A 16,150-nucleotide genomic window follows, 5' to 3' on the forward strand; every position below is an offset into this window, starting at 1 on the left:
AGTTCCGGGAAAGCTGGCTGGGTGTACCACTTGTGCATAGCACCTTTCCTCTCCCATGAGGTGAAGACGTGCGCTTTTGACTCCCAGTCGTGTTCACAAGCTGTGATCCCTGGATGACTTTCCTCCTTAGCCCTGTGGCAGATAAGTTTGCGGAGAAACTCGCTGCCGGCCCATTACGTGTGCTAATTAGGCCCTGTACTGAGGTAGGTGCTCCACATGTGCTGGTTCCCCGTAGGTGACCCCATGTGATATCTTCCGCGAAATCATTTCCCTGTCGGTAAACTGCGTCTTCCTTGGGCAGAAGGAAGGCGTCTTTCTAGGCCCCTCTGCCCCCGGTCACCATGTTTGTAGAAACTCCTTGCCCCTCAGGTAGGGCCTACCATGGGGCTTCTCCACATGACATACTTCTGACAAAACTTGGTAAGACCATGTGATGTATTTCCACTCAAAATACCCCCCCCACACCCTTTTTCTGGGCGGGGTGTGGTCTCCATGGTGTCGTCCCCTTGGGAGTGACACCCCCCCCCCCCCCCCGACGTAGACATTTATGGCCCCCAGTCGGTTAACAAATTCCACTCTTTTTGGGGAGAAAAAAGAGGAAAAGAGGCCACAGCTGGGCTAGCCTGTCTCTATTTTTTGGGCAGTCGACTTGTTCCCGAAGGACCGTTCGATGCTCGTAAGAGTGTTGGGGGAGGTTACATGACAGCCTGGTGCGCTGGCTACGAGGCACACAGCGGTCTGCCCGTCTCGCACTGCCAGTCCACGTAACACAGTTCAGCTAGTTGTGCCATTTTGTATAGGGACCCCTAGTGTCACTACATCGACACAACACTGAGTGAGTGACAGATAGGGAACATCCTGGTTACTTTCGTAACCTCTGTTCCCTGATGGAGGGAACAAGACGTTGTGTCCCTCTTGCCACAACTCTGAACTACCCGCTGAAATGGCTGGGACCTTGTCTCGGTTCCTCAGCACAAAACCTGAATGAGTGGTTGCATACCAGCTCCTTTTATACCCGTATGTCCGGGGAAGTGGCATGCGAATTCCACTCGCCAATTCCCATTGGCCTTTTTTCAAAAAGCAGAGGTGTTTGGGGCTCCCAAGAGTGACCCCTAGTGTCACTACATCGACACAACATCTCATTTCCATTACGAAAGTAACCAGGACATTTTAGCCTTAGAACCTTTTGCAATGGCTATTAGAAGTCACACCAAAATTAAAGGAATTAAGATAGCAAGTATGGAACACCTTATTGCAATGTTTGCAGATGATACAGTGTTGTTTTTACAGATTTTAAAAACTCTATCCCAATGGTCATTGATTTGATGAATTTTTTTTAATGTAAATGAGGCAAAATCTTCCATACTTTTTCTTAATAATGCTATATACAAAAATAAGTCACCTCTTTTATTAACTCTGTGAATGTATTCAGATATCTTGGAATCACTATTACTCCTCAATTAGCTAATTTTTTTTCAGTGAATTATGATCCTATAATAAATAAAGTGAAAGAAGACCTTAACAGACAGAGAACTCTTCCTGTTTCTTTAACTTGAATAAACATAATTAAAATGAATACGCTGCCTAAGTTCTTATATCTTTTTCAATCAATTCCTTTAGCACCTTTTAGTTCTTTCTTTATAAATATGAGGATAATTTTGGCTAATTGTATATGGAACAATAGACATCCAGGATTACGTTTATCTCTGTGATATTTGCCATATTACAGAGGGGGATTAAAATTGCCCAATTTGCTGTGGTACTTTTGGGCAGTACAGTTAAGGGCTGCTGTTTTTCTGGTATTGCAATCCATATATACCCTGGCTACAAATGGAATTGGAAACCCAAAACAACATGAGCCTTGACACATATTCATATTCAAATTCTCTCAAAAAACTCATGAAGTATACTAAAAACCCTTTGTTAGTAATACAGTAGGGGTGTGGTATGAAGCTCACAAGGTACTTGGTGAACAGTTTATAATATCATACTTTACCTATATGGTGAAATGGGAACTTTACTCCTGGTAAACTGGATATGGGCTTCAAACTTTGGTATTGCAAGGGTGTAAGTAAGACTGGACATCTTTATAAAAATAATATTCTTATTTCTTTTGATAACCTAAAGGAAAATTATGATATCCCCCAATCTAATTTTTTAAATATCTCCAACTGCATAGTTTTATCACCTCAGTGTTGAAAAAAGCATCTTTACAATATCCACAATTAACAACATTAGAAAAATTAGCAACAAGAAACCCCTATGACAAAGGACTGATTACTGTTATTTATTGTAAACTTTTGAGCAAAGCGAAGATATCTACAGAGTTTAAGAGAACTGCATGGAGTGATGACTTAAATACAGAAATCCTAGATGAAGAATGGAGATCTGCCTGCTTAAAAGCACAGCAGTTCTCAATCAATACCAGACATAAATTAATGCAATATAATTGGATAATGAGAACATACATTACACCAGAAAAATTAAATAAGTTCAACTCTGACATATCTGATATTTGTACTAAATGTAATTCACATAAAGGTAACTTAATTCACTGTGTCTGGCAATGTGAAGTAATACAACATTGTTGGAAAGAAGTAATCGATACAATTTCTAAAATAATAACGAAAATGGTCCCTCTGTGTCCAAAGCTTTGTATTTTAGGTATATTTCCCATAAATCTGAAACTGAAGAAACATGAAGCTAAGTTGGTAGATTTATGTTTGTTACTTGCTAAACGATTAATCTCTATGTACTGGAAAAACATCTCTCGCCCTTCACTTAGCCAGTGGCTCAGAGAATTGTCAGCCTGCTTATCGGTTGAAAAAATGTCTTATGCTTTAAAGGGAAAAATGTATCTATTTTAAAAAATTTGGGGTTTATTTTTGGAATTTATAAATATACATGACTTGCAGTTAAAATAGAAAAACTTTTTTTTTTGATGTCTAGATTTATATACAAATTTATGTATGAAATGTATTGGAATGTGGTGCTGTCTGATTATTTATTTATTTATTGTGTGTGTGTGTGTGTGTGTGTGTGTGTCTTCGTGTTAGTGTCCTTTCTGTTTATATTCATTATTGTAGACAGACATATTTATTTATTTATTTTCTGAAATGACAATAATCAAGTGGGTGGGGGGAATATTAACTTTCTATTTTGTTTTTTTAAACATACAAAAATCTGTATAAAAATGTATTTAAAAATAAAGAAAAATATGTTCAAAAAAGAAATATGCACTAGATGGACATCTTTGATTGTTTTGATGCATTTCCAGCAATGTGACGCTGTATGTGTGTGTGTCTATTCACCGTGCTTTGGAATGTATGTGTTTTTCGGCTCATATCAGCATGGATTGCTTATGAACCAGTCATAATACGCTTCAAGCTTTGCAAGGGAACTGTTATTGAAGGATGGGGCACTTAAAAAAAAAAAACACTTTTGGACTCGATCGCAAAACCGTAAGTAAACCGTTTCATTCATGAACATTTCAAATGTCATGACTGTTTGACAGTTTATGGTGCTGGGCATTAACAGTTGTGCTTGAGATGAACAGTTTAATATATTCCAATGCAATGTGTTGGATGTGCGTTTTGTGTAAACTCTGAAATGTAGTTTTATAATGTTGACGGGCTTATTCATTCTCTTCTGATTGAGTTTCAGATATGGCTGTATTTGAGGGGCTGCACGATGTTAGTAATAATAACAGTGGGCGTTTTTACATTGAAGTTTAAAGGAGGCACTTAGGCCAAATCCGAGCGTTTCAGACAGAGGGCCAAAGACCATATATTACTAAATTATGACTGTTTTGGTGCAAAAAAAGCTTTACAAACATTATCAGTGGACCCCAGGGAAGAAAATAAAATTATAAAAAAAAGATATCAGAATCATGACCCCTTTAATATTTTGTTTTTATGACACGCACATTAACTACCTCATAAAGATGCATTTCACCGTCCGTAGGCCTATAAGCTTTTTTAAAATAGTTTTTCTATGAAAATATGTAGAAGACCAGTGGTTCCCAAGCTTTTTACCTTGAAGCCCCCTCTACGTGTATATCAGAAAGTCTTTACATATCACGGCCATGGATGCGCTCTCTCTCTCTCTCTCTCTCTCCCAGCACTGTGTGCTCGTGTGCGCGCACAAGATTGCTCTATTATCCACGGCTGTGAGAAATGCAAAGAAAAAAAGAAAAAACTTGCAAAAGTATAATGACGGATAAAATAATATGATAATCATAATATAATTATTTTTTGGGACGTGCATTGCCTGCCATGTGGTGGGATTTTGCATAACTGCGATAGACATGATACTTGATACATTTCTAGCGGTGGACAGATTTGTATGAACTGTAGTCTGTAGTCCAGCTCGACCCAGACCCTTGCAGCTGCTTGATGGTCTCTTTATAAAGCATGAACATGCCAACAAGATATATTGTTTTAAGAGGAATTTTAAGTCTTGCAGTGCATGATTATGAAGTAGAATTTCCATGAATTTTGAAGATTCAAGAAAAAAAAAACTCACAAGCACTTGGCCACGTGACGGTAAGCGCACATCCGTTAGAAGCAGAATATGTTTGAGGCTCTGGTTTTGCTTCAGTTACCAAGGTGTCAAGGTCTTTGGACATTTTTATTTTGTATTTTTATGTCACGTTAAGATAAATGAATGCTGTTTTACTGGTATTTAAATTTTTGACTGGCTATTTTTCTCAGAATCTTGCTTGTGATCGCAAGGTTTTTAAGACATCCATCATTATTCAAAATGCTGTCCATAAAACAAGCAAGAAACTCAGCTTTGACCATCTTTACATGGTACAGTGTTTTCTATTCACCTTATGCGCCAGAGAAACAAGCGCGCAGCCAAATTGATAATTTTGTCTTTGATCTTCTGGTCTAGCGGTTGTATATCTAATATCTATTATGTATGTACAGGTGCATCTCAATAAATTAGAATGTCGTGGAAAAGTTCATTTATTTCAGTAATTCAACTCAAATTGTGAAACTCGTGTATTAAACAAATTCAATGCACACAGACTGAAGTAGTTTAAGTCTTTGGTTCTTTTAATTGTGATGATTTTGGCTCACATTTAACAAAAACCCACCAATTCACTATCTCAAAAAATTAGAATACATCATAAGACCAATAAAAAAAACATTTTTAGTGAATTGTTGGCCTTCTGGAAAGTATGTTCATTTACTGTATATGTACTCAATACTTGGTAGGGGCTCCTTTTGCTTTAATTACTGCCTCAATTTGGCGTGGCATGGAGGTGATCAGTTTGTGGCACTGCTGAGGTGGTATGGAAGCCCAGGTTTCTTTGACAGTGGCCTTCAGCTCAATCTGCATTTTTTGGTCTCTTGTTTCTCATTTTCCTCTTGACAATACCCCATAGATTCTCTATGGGGTTCAGGTCTGGTGAGTTTGCTGGCCAGTCAAGCACACCAACACCATGGTCATTTAACCAACTTTTGGTGCTTTTGGCAGTGTGGGCAGGTGCCAAATCCTGCTGGAAAATGAAATCAGCATCTTTAAAAAGCTGGTCAGCAGAAGGAAGCATGAAGTGCTCCAAAATTTCTTGGTAAACGGGTGCAGTGACTTCAACTTCAAGGAGATCAATGAGTGTTTTCAAAAAACACAATGGACCAACACCAGCAGATGACATTGCACCCCAAATCATCACAGACTGTGGAAACTTAACACTGGACTTCAAGCAACTTGGGCTATGAGCTTCTCCACCCTTCCTCCAGACTCTAGGACCTTGGTTTCCAAATGAAATACAAAACTTGCTCTCATCTGAAAAGAGGACTTTGGACCACTGGGCAACAGTCCAGTTCTTCTTCTCCTTAGCCCAGGTAAGACGACTCTGACGTTGTCTGTGGTTCAGGAGTGGCTTAACAAGAGGAATACGACAACTGTAGCCAAATTCCTTGACATGTCTGTGTGTGGTGGCTCTTGATGCCTTGACCCCAGCCTCAGTCCATTCCTTGTGAAGTTCACCCAAATTCTTGAATCGATTTTGCTTGATAATTCTCATAAGGCTGTGGTTCTCTCGGTTGATTGTGCATCTTTTTCTTCCACACTTTTTCCTTCCACTCAACTTTCTGTTAACATGCTTGGATACAGCACTCTGTGAACAGCCAGCTTCTTTGGCAATGAATGTTTGTGGCTTACCCTCCTTGTGAAGGGTGTCAATGATTGTCTTCTGGACAACTGTCAGATCAGCAGTCTTCCCCATGATTGTGTAGCCTAGTGAACCAAACTGAGAGACCATTTTGAAGGCTCAGGAAACCTTTGCAGGTGTTTTGAGTTGATTAGCTGATTGGCATGTCACCATATTCTAATTTTTTGAGATAGTGAATTGGTGGGTTTTTGTTAAATGTGAGCCAAAATCATCACAATTAAAAGAACCAAAGACTTAAACTACTTCAGTCTGTGTGCATTGAATTTATTTAATACACGAGTTTCACAATTTGAGTTGAATTACTGAAATAAATGAACTTTTCCATGACATTCTAATTTATTGAGATGCACCTGTATCTATTATCTAGGGTTTTGATGTCAAAGTGTAATTAGCTAGCAAAGTGGATTTACAGGTTACAGAGTTGTCAAAAGTTATCATGAGTATTTTAAAGTTTTCAGGGGATGTCATAACAACTGGAAGCAGAGCTGGGCGATTATAAAACAAGAGTACTTCATAAATCTACAAGATCCTACATTCATGTTGTGGACGTACTAATGAAACTCCACGAGACAACACAAAGTCATTAAAAATATCTCTGTAAGACTCTCATCCTCTCGTGTCATTCACCCATCGTGTTATAGTTGATTTTTTGAGTGTTAAACCGGGTAGGGGAGGGGTGCATGCGAAAGTGTATGTTTTATTTTATATTCCATTACAACAATTTTAATCACATTTAACTGTTTGGAGACAAATTAATTTTAAAAAGTACAAGTAATTTTCTTTAATGTTATGAACTTGTATGTGTAATAATACAAGCTGTCACTGTTGGAAATTTCATATCAACTACACATTTTAATACAAATTATTATCAAGTTGAAACCTTAAAAATAAGCAGAATTACCCATATAACAATTAATCGCTTGTATCGTGAAAAAGTGCAGTATGTCTTAGTTGTCTTAATGTGATCTGCCATATCCGCAGGTGTCGGAAAAAACGAACACGAACACCTCATAAGTATTTTCATATAGTTGTGTGTGTAGACTTACACCATCAACTCTTGGTGAAAAATACTTTCTGTGCTCCCACATGTAATCCATTTTGATTGACTCTTCAGTAGCTTCAATACAAACAGGAAGTTAGATGAGCTGAATAAGGTGAATAGAATTCAGCTCTTGCAGCAGAATGCCCCTTTTCTCAGGATCTCTGCGTGTGCGTAAAGAGAGAGAGGGAGAGATAAGCACTCACAGCCATGTATGAGAGTGAAAAAACTGCGCATTTAATGCAAATATAATAACGTGCCACTTTTCAAAGTACTTGGTATATGAGGCAAGATGCATTTGGGACTTTTTATTCTGATGGTAGGCTGCAATAAAAAGCTCAACTTTGGGTGTTAGATCAGCTGTCAATCGCACCAGTGCGCTTAAATAATTTTTCACACGCAGTAATTATTACTTGCAAATGTGAGTAAAAACTTCTTATGGACCCAGCGGAGGAATCCACTATTCCCTCCGCCCTCTCTCAGCAGGGAGCTTTGCTGGGATGTCAGCAGGATCAAATCTCCACATCTAACCAGGCTCTGGAGATGATGGCTTCGCAGCTCGCCGAGCTCACCTCTGTCGTGTAACAGCTCTGCCTATCTCCCGATGCTGGCCCCTCTCAGGAAGCATCTTCAACGGCTCTGGCGGTTCCCCAGGTTTCTGGACGCTTTGAAGCCCGCATTGCCCCTCACATCAGGCAGCCCTGTATTCAGGTGAGGCTGGATCCTGTAGCACATTCCTTTCACAATGTTCTTCACGTTACAGCCCTCTACTTTCACATCGGATACAATGAAGGTGGCTTGTGTGATCACATTCCTCACCGGAAGGGCTGGTGAATGGGGCACTGCCATGTGGGACAACAGACATCCCTGCTGCGCTTCCTATCACGCCTTTTCCACAGAGCTCTGACAAGTTTTTGATCGGGAGGTGGTGAGGGTCTTATCTGGACTGTCTCAAGGAGATCAACGAGTTTCAGATTATGCGATCGAGTTTCGCACCCAGGCTGCTTCTTGTGAGTGGTATGACCATGCCATGTGGGATCGGTTTCAGCATGGGCTTTCCAACAACATCCTGGACAAGATTTACTCTTTGGATTTGCATCTGCACTTCGATGATTTGGTGGATCTGGCTATCTGAGTCTATCAACGCCTGACCCTAAGCCGTCACCACCGTCGACGCCGATCTCCACCTACCCAGGCGGCTGATCCTCCTTCCTGGTCTGCTTCTTCTGCCAGGTCACCAGTATCACAGCCCGACCCTGAGCTGATGCAAATCGGAAGAACTCAAATCTCACGTAGGGAGAAACACAGTCAATGTTTTCATTGTGCTCGGTCTGGTCATCTCTCTGCTTCATGTCCGGTAAACGACATCAGTAGGAAAGGGGTTACGTCTCGTCAGCTCGTCAGTAGGAAAGGGGTTACTGGTGAGCGCAACACCATTGGACAAAACCCGTGGACTTCGGACAATTCTCCCGGCCCGGCTGCAGTATGGATCTGCCTATCACACTGTCTCAGCCTTGGTTGATTTCGGAGCTGAATGGAACTTTATGGATTTTGACATAGCTTCTAAATGGCGGCTTTGAATACTTGGTTATGCCTTTTGGATTGGTCAACGCCCCCGGCATCTTCTAGGGGCTTGTAAATGACGTGCTAAGAGACATGATTGATCGTTTTGTGTTTGTCTATCTTGATGATATTATGATCATCTCCCAGAATATCCAAGACCATGCACAGCATATCAGGCAGGTGCTTCAGCGACTGCTAGAGAATCGGCTGTTCATCAAGGCGGAGAAGTGCACTTTTCATGCACAGTCGGTTCCGTTCCTGGGGTTCATTGTTTCGTCCAAGGGAGTGCACATGGACCCGGCTAAGGTTAGAGCCGTCTCCGATTGGCCAACCCCAGATTCTCGCAAGACATTGTAGAGGTTTCTGGGGTTCGCTCATTTCTACCGGAGGTTTATTAGGAATTACAGCCAACTCGCCGCACCTCTGACGGATCTCACCTCCACACGCACTGACTTTTGTTGGTCCCCACGAGCTGAGGTCACATTTTCTAAATTAAAGGAGCAGTTTTCTACCGCACCCATCCTCGTAACTCCCGACCCTGCAAATCAGTTCGTGGTGGAGTGGATACGTCTAAGGTTGGTGTCGGAGCGGTCCTGTTGCAGCGCTCTTCCTCGGACAGAAAGATGCATCCATGAGCCTTTTTTTCACACCGCTTAACACCAGCTGAACAGAATTATGACGTCGGCAACCGAGAATTGTTAGCTGTCCGGTTGGCCTTGTGTGAGTGGCATCACTGGTTAGAGGGTTCGGGGGTACCTTTCGTGATCTGGACAGATCATAAGAACCTAGAGTACATTCGTAGCACTAAACACCTCAACTCTAGACAGGCTCACTGGGCATTATTTTTCACGTGATTTAATTTCATCCTGTCGTATCACCCGGGCTCTAAAAACGTCAAGCTCGACTCTTTGTCTCGATGTTTTGAGGTCAAGACCTCCACCATCCCACCGGATATCATTCTACCCGGCACTCGCGTGGTGGGCATGGTATCCTGGGAGGTGGATGCTAAAGTCCGTGCTGTGCTACGAAACACTGTGCCTTAGTCCAGTGGCGGTCTGTCTCAAACTACCTCCTCACCTCAAATGTGTTAACTAGTGTTGGGTGATCTTCTCCATAGTCAGGTCATCTTATCGTCAGCCTGTGAGATTGCCAATACCCGTTAAGATCGCGCAGGGTGGAGGGGGTGGTGTTCACGTTCAAACCGATGAACACTGGTATTACCGCAGGTTGGACACTAGGTGGTACTATGGGGTAATTTTAGTTAAGCAGGGTTAGGGTTAATAATTGAATACATTAATGGGAAAACGAGCCAAATATCATCTTGACACCATCAAAGGTATCAGCTATTAGTGATCACTCTGACCATCGTCGATCTCCGAGATCATCGTCTATCGACACAACCCTAGTGTTCACCCCGTTTTTCACGTCTCCAAAATTAAACCCATTTTACGTTCTGAGTTACACCCTGCCACACCTGTCCCACCTCCTCCACGTCTTGTTGAGGGTTCTCCGGTGTATATGGTCAGGAAACTGATCGACGTCAGGCAGGGGGGCAGAGGGTTCCAGTACCTGGTTAACTGGGAGGGTTATGGACCTGAGGAGAGAGGTTGGGTCCCGGCTCAGGACATCCTGGACCGCACCCTCATAGATCAGTTTCACCTCCGGCAAGGTAATTCTGCCATGGCTCCAGTGAGTTTGTCGGTTTGTTTTGTATATTTTGTTATTTCCTCACCCTCATGTCTTGCAGGCGAGGCCGGCATGCATGATCAGTGTTTCCATGGGAGCATTGAATGTTCCCAGTTGAACGCTGATCATGCCACTAATTAGTGTGCCTACTCTCCGCGATCCACACACAACTTACCATGTGCCCCATTGAGAGCGAGAACCACTTAATCGTGAACACGAGGAGGTTACCCCATGTGACTCTACCCTCCATAGTAACCAGGCCAATTTGGTTGATTAGGAGACCTGGCTGGAGTCACTAAGCACACCCTGGATTCGAACTCGTGACTCCAAGGGTGGTAGTCAGCGTCAATACTCACTGAGCTACCCAGGCCCACAATTCACTCCTTTCTTAAACCCTTCGTGTTCTCAGTATCTTTGCAAGATTGTTGTTTGGTGTGATGTAACTAACCTTATTCTCTCTGCCTAGTTGGTCCTGCCTCGTGTATCAGTTGATTGCCCGCGTTTCGGGTGTGTGGTTGCCTTCCCATTTGCTGTGTGTCAGCTGGATTTCCACGGAGGATACCTCGTCTTTGCCCACGTGTCAGGAGCTAGATCACCCTACCCTGCTGGGTGGTGTTCTGCACCTCAATGAGCTTCAATGAAGGATTCCACGAATCTATTCCTGACTTTCACAACGCACACGCTCATTCTACGAACACACTCTTCACGGATTTCCCCTTGTGCGGCCACGGTACGTGCACATCTCAGAGATCACCTCCTGCTGCTGCAGCCGTTGCCGGGATCCTCGACATTCACAGTGACTAATCATATTTATTGTAAATAAATCCTTTGAACTGTTCCTCTGCTCTTGGGTCTGTTTGTCTCGCTGTCATTAATTACAGGCAGAGGAGTAATAAATAGGCATGCACTGCTCCTCACAATTAGTTTCTGTGCTAGGATGTCAAGCGTGTATCTCCTGAAAATTTATAAATACCAATTTTAGCAACAAGAAGTGGGAAAAAACATTAAAAATTTTAATTTTTTGATATGTTAAAAAGTTAAAATATTAACTGCCCTAAATTTCCCAGCCCTAAATTATGTTCAATTTAATAGTGTCAGCCTATTTGTGTAACCCTTATGAAAATTAAACATGGTTTTACTATAGTAATACTGTAGTAACCATCGTTAATGTTGTGGTTACTATGATTTTACTACAGGTATCATGGTTAAGCTATGGTTACTGTAGTAAAACCATGGGTAATTTCGTAAGGGATTGTCGCCCTAATTAAATATACAGAGCAGTGCAATGCATAAAATCATGCAGATACGGGTCAGGAGCTTCAGTTAATGTTCACATCATCCATCAGAATGGGGAAAAAATGTGATCTCAGTGATTTCAACCGTGACATGATTTTTGGTGCCAGTTGGGCTGGTTTGAGTACTTCTGTAACTGCTGATCTCCAGGGATTTTCACAGTCTCTACAGTTTACTCAGAATGGTTCCAAAAACAAAAAACATCCAGTGAGCGGCAGTTCTTTGGTTCTGCAAGAATACCTTGTTGATGAGAGAGGTCAACGTAGAATGGACAGACTGGTTCGAGCTGACAGAAAGGCTACGGTAACTCAGATAACCACTCTGTACAATTGTAGTGAGCAGAACAGCATCTCAGATTGCACAACACGTCGAACCTTGAGGCAGATGGGCTACAACAGCAGAAGACCACATCGGGCACTTTATTAAGACCATAGCGTTCCTTATAAAGTGCTCAGTGAGTGGATAACTAACACTAATTAAATATAATTAGTCCAATATAGCTAATTATAACTTCTGATTGCAGATTTAACAACAGCATCCTATTGTTATATATCTAAAAATATTTTCTTCTTTAAACAGCTTCAGGGTGGGTTGCACCAATAAGGATTAACCTTAAATTGAGATTAAATCAAGGTTTATCTAATAATTCTGTTGCACCAAACTTTAACCCTTGTTTAAAAATAATCATGGTTAAATTTAAACCATCATTTTAATCCTGATTTATATTTCACAGTAAATCTAGATTAACTTTAATCTTGTTGCTCCATTACTTTAAACTCAGATTTAAAATTCAGTTAAGGATTAACTTTAAACTTGCAGCTGAGGAAGTTTAAATATAGAAAATGGCGACACTTTTTTGGTTGATTGGGGACAATGAAAGAATACCTCGAAGAAAAATACAGGACATAATGAACCTTTTGAGTTTTATGACAATGAGGATTTTTCAAAAAGGTATAGATTCAACAAGGAATGTGTAATTATATTAAATGAAAAAATTGGACCCCTAATTAAACATAGCAATGACCAAAATGCAGCTATACAACCATTGCTCCAGCTTCTGATAGCCTTGTGCTTTTATGCCACTGGTTGTTTCCAGATGGTGGATGGGGACCATTCTGGAGTTCATAAATCAACTGTGAGCAGAATTGTTGGAAGGGTATCAGGGGCAATTGCAACTCTGAAAGATTAGTATATAAGATTTTTATACAAGAGCTGGTTTTCCTGGAGTTATAGGAGCGATTGAGTGCACCCACATTCAGATTCAGAACCCTGGTGGAGAACATGGAGAGTTGTTTTGCAACAGGAAGGGCTACTGTTCCATCAGTGTTCAAGTAGTGTGTGATGAGAAGGGCCAAATCACCAACATTGTGGCTCGATGGCGAGGATCAAAACATGACAACAGGATCTTTGACAATAGATGCCTGTGTGCTTTGCCTGAAAGCCATGCATTCCAGGGTCACCTGGTAGGCAATAATGGCTACCCCTGTCATGCATACCTGATGACCCCCTCTTGAACCCTATAACACCAGCTGAGAAACGCTACAACTCCTGCCACATTTCAGCAAAATGTCTTGTGGAGAAAGTGTTTGGTGTTTGGAAAAAAAGCTTTCCTTGCATGCAGAATGGGCTTCGAACAAAGCTTGAGACAACACTGATGGTCACTGTTGCAGGGGCAGTATTATACAACTTTGGGAAAAGACTTGGAGATGAGCTACTACAGGAGTCTGAAGAGGATCACCCAAATGAGGACTGAGGAAATGCACAGAAGGAGTGCAGCGCTGCCACTGCAAATGGAAATGCTGTCTGGAGAACTCTAATTGAGAACAATTTTACTGCATAATTTGTGTTATGTGGCATTAAAAGATTCCAAATATGTAAACACAAGAGAGAGAGAGAAACTACGTACACATCAATGCACTGCAATATACTTTCAATACAATTAATTATTAACATTGATTGAAAACATTTTTAATTCAAAAGAGTTGCTTGAATATCCTTTCTTTGCACAAATAAGATGACCGATTTAAAATGGTGCCTTCTTGTTCTTTATTACAATTTATGTAATATTAATACATTAATGTAACATTACAGTCAGATATAATTTCCATACAGTACTGTTCAACATATACGCATTAAAACAAAATATTGTTTGAACACTGTTACTTGTCATTTTAAATTAGACTGTTTTCATCCATTTCTATAGATTTCATTAAAAAAAAATTAACTAGATCTAGTTTTCTGCAAATTTTGTCTTTTTGAAGTTGCAGTATTTCCCATTGTAGAAGAAGCCCCTCTCTCTGTATCTTTGCATTGTCTAATTATGTTTTTCTCTTTCTCCAATTGTAGTAATTCATAATGATATTCGTTTAAGTCGGTTTTTGGCATCTTGTTATTCAAGGGCCCTGAATGCTGAGCATCTCCTTCGCTGACACGTTTAGTAGAGGTGGTGTGAGCACACTGGCGCATACATTTGTGGCATGCGCGCAAGAAACAGACGCTACATCTCCATTACTCCATTATGAAATTATCTTGGCTTTATCAAGCCAACAATGACTAAATTATTTGCCGTTTCCTAATTGAAACGTAGGAACATACTTTTGTAGGCTGGGGTTGGTGGGTCTGGCTAGTCCGCAATGGCATCATCATCAAATGGGTTAGATAAGGGAGATATTTGTTGCAGGATGATCTGGATGATTTTTTTGAGACAACGGATCCATTTCGCTTGCTGATGGACCTCCTCCTGTGAGAAAAGTTTCTCTCCTCTCCTGGACAGCCTCTTTTTCGCTTTTAAGTTTTTCCAACAGACTTTTAAGTTCATCACGACTCGCTTGTCCTTGATACCTGCAGACGCCTTAAAGCTGGTGCTTAGCTGGACCCACAGCTCTTCTTTTTTTTCTTACAGTAACATTATCTGTCCTCTTGTCTTCAATTATAGTCCCATACTGTTCCATTAATTGAGATATCAAATTCTTCTCATGGCTTGTGAAATTATTACTTCTTATGCATGGCTGCGACATTTCCTTGGCTTTTATTTGATCTGCCTTTTGTGCCGCTGATCTGTCTGTATTAACCACTGTAGAAATGTTTTATTCTTTTACCTGCACAAGTTTCTTTTTTGCAGAGGCAATTTTATGTTCTCACTCAAAAAAGAAATAAAATTGTGTTATTATTATTTGTTACACTGTTTAATCCATCATGGCGGACAAAATGAATCACAGGTGAAAGATTTAATCACAGGTAAACATTTTAATCACTGATTTGTTAATCCGTGTTTAAATTTAAGTGGTGTAACACAACTCGAATTAAAATAAATCCTAGATCAACAAATCTTTGATAAGCTTTAAACTCTTCTTTATTTAATCCTTATTGGTACAACCCACCCTCAACGTAGTTAGCTACTTTTTGTTAGTAGCTTGTAGTGTAGCTAACAATTTTTTTTTTAAAGTGTAGCTGTAGTTTAACTATTTTAAATTATGAGTAGCTTGTAGCTTGGAAAGCTGCAGTTTTAAAGCTTCACCAACACTGACTGTCATACTATGCTGCTGATGCCTGACATACCATCAGTAGCTTGTGTAGCTCATATGACAATAAATTACTGCCAACTAAAGCCTTCTTCAGCCAAATAAAACACTGCATTTATGTGTACTTCTGCAGTCAATTCGGGATGGACTTCAAAAACACTTATTTATTAATCTTACAGTTCATTCAAAATCCTTTATTTTTAAACATTGCCCACCAACATCTAATCAGTTTACTCAAATAATGCATGACTTGTATTACACATAGATAACTAATATTGGCATTATATTCATGCTGTATTGCCAGGCTCCCCCAGCTGAACCTGGTTTCCCCCAAGGATTTTTTTTCTCCATTAACTAACATCTTTTTGAGTTTTGGGTTCCTTCCCAGCCTAAAGACAAATAATTTTTAAGGCATGATTTTAAATTATGTTTTTCAATGAAACTGCTCAATTAGGACTTTATGACACAAACAAAATTACAGCATCCTTTTCTGTAAAGCTGCTTTGAAATAATGTGTGTTGTGAAAAGTGCTATACATATAAAAATTACTTGACTTGACATTAATGTAGCACAAAAATGAAGGACAGGGTGGCAATGCAAACACATTAGAGTTTCAAACCTTTAGAACTGAGTGTTGACATATTGTCTTAAAGATGATGGCTGTGTTCACTCACTTGAAGGTAATGATGTTGGGGTGCTTGAGCTTGCGGAGATGTTTGATCTCAGTCTCTTTGATGTCTCTCACTTTCTTCACGGCTACTTCCTCACCATGGAACTTGCCCAAGAAAACAGCTCCTTGTGCCCCACTGCCCACCCACTGCAGCTCCGAGATCTCTTCAAATGGTACCTCCCATAATTCTGCAAGAC

At 40.6% G+C, this 16,150-nt stretch overlaps 1 protein-coding gene across 1 annotated transcript in view; it reads right to left on the bottom strand.

Annotated features, from left to right (window-relative positions):
• The window catches only part of LOC127447263 (mitogen-activated protein kinase kinase kinase 12-like), a 58,403-nt gene that overhangs the window by 38,034 nt on the left and 4,219 nt on the right, over positions 1-16,150 (bottom strand). Inside the window, exon 3 of the mRNA XM_051709032.1 lies at positions 15,958-16,141. Coding sequence (XP_051564992.1) covers positions 15,958-16,141 — 184 coding nt within the window. The remainder of the gene's footprint in view (positions 1-15,957; positions 16,142-16,150) is intronic.

Source organism: Myxocyprinus asiaticus, chromosome 10 (genome assembly GCF_019703515.2).
Source record: "Myxocyprinus asiaticus isolate MX2 ecotype Aquarium Trade chromosome 10, UBuf_Myxa_2, whole genome shotgun sequence".
In the NCBI taxonomy this organism is placed as follows: domain Eukaryota; kingdom Metazoa; phylum Chordata; class Actinopteri; order Cypriniformes; family Catostomidae; genus Myxocyprinus; species Myxocyprinus asiaticus.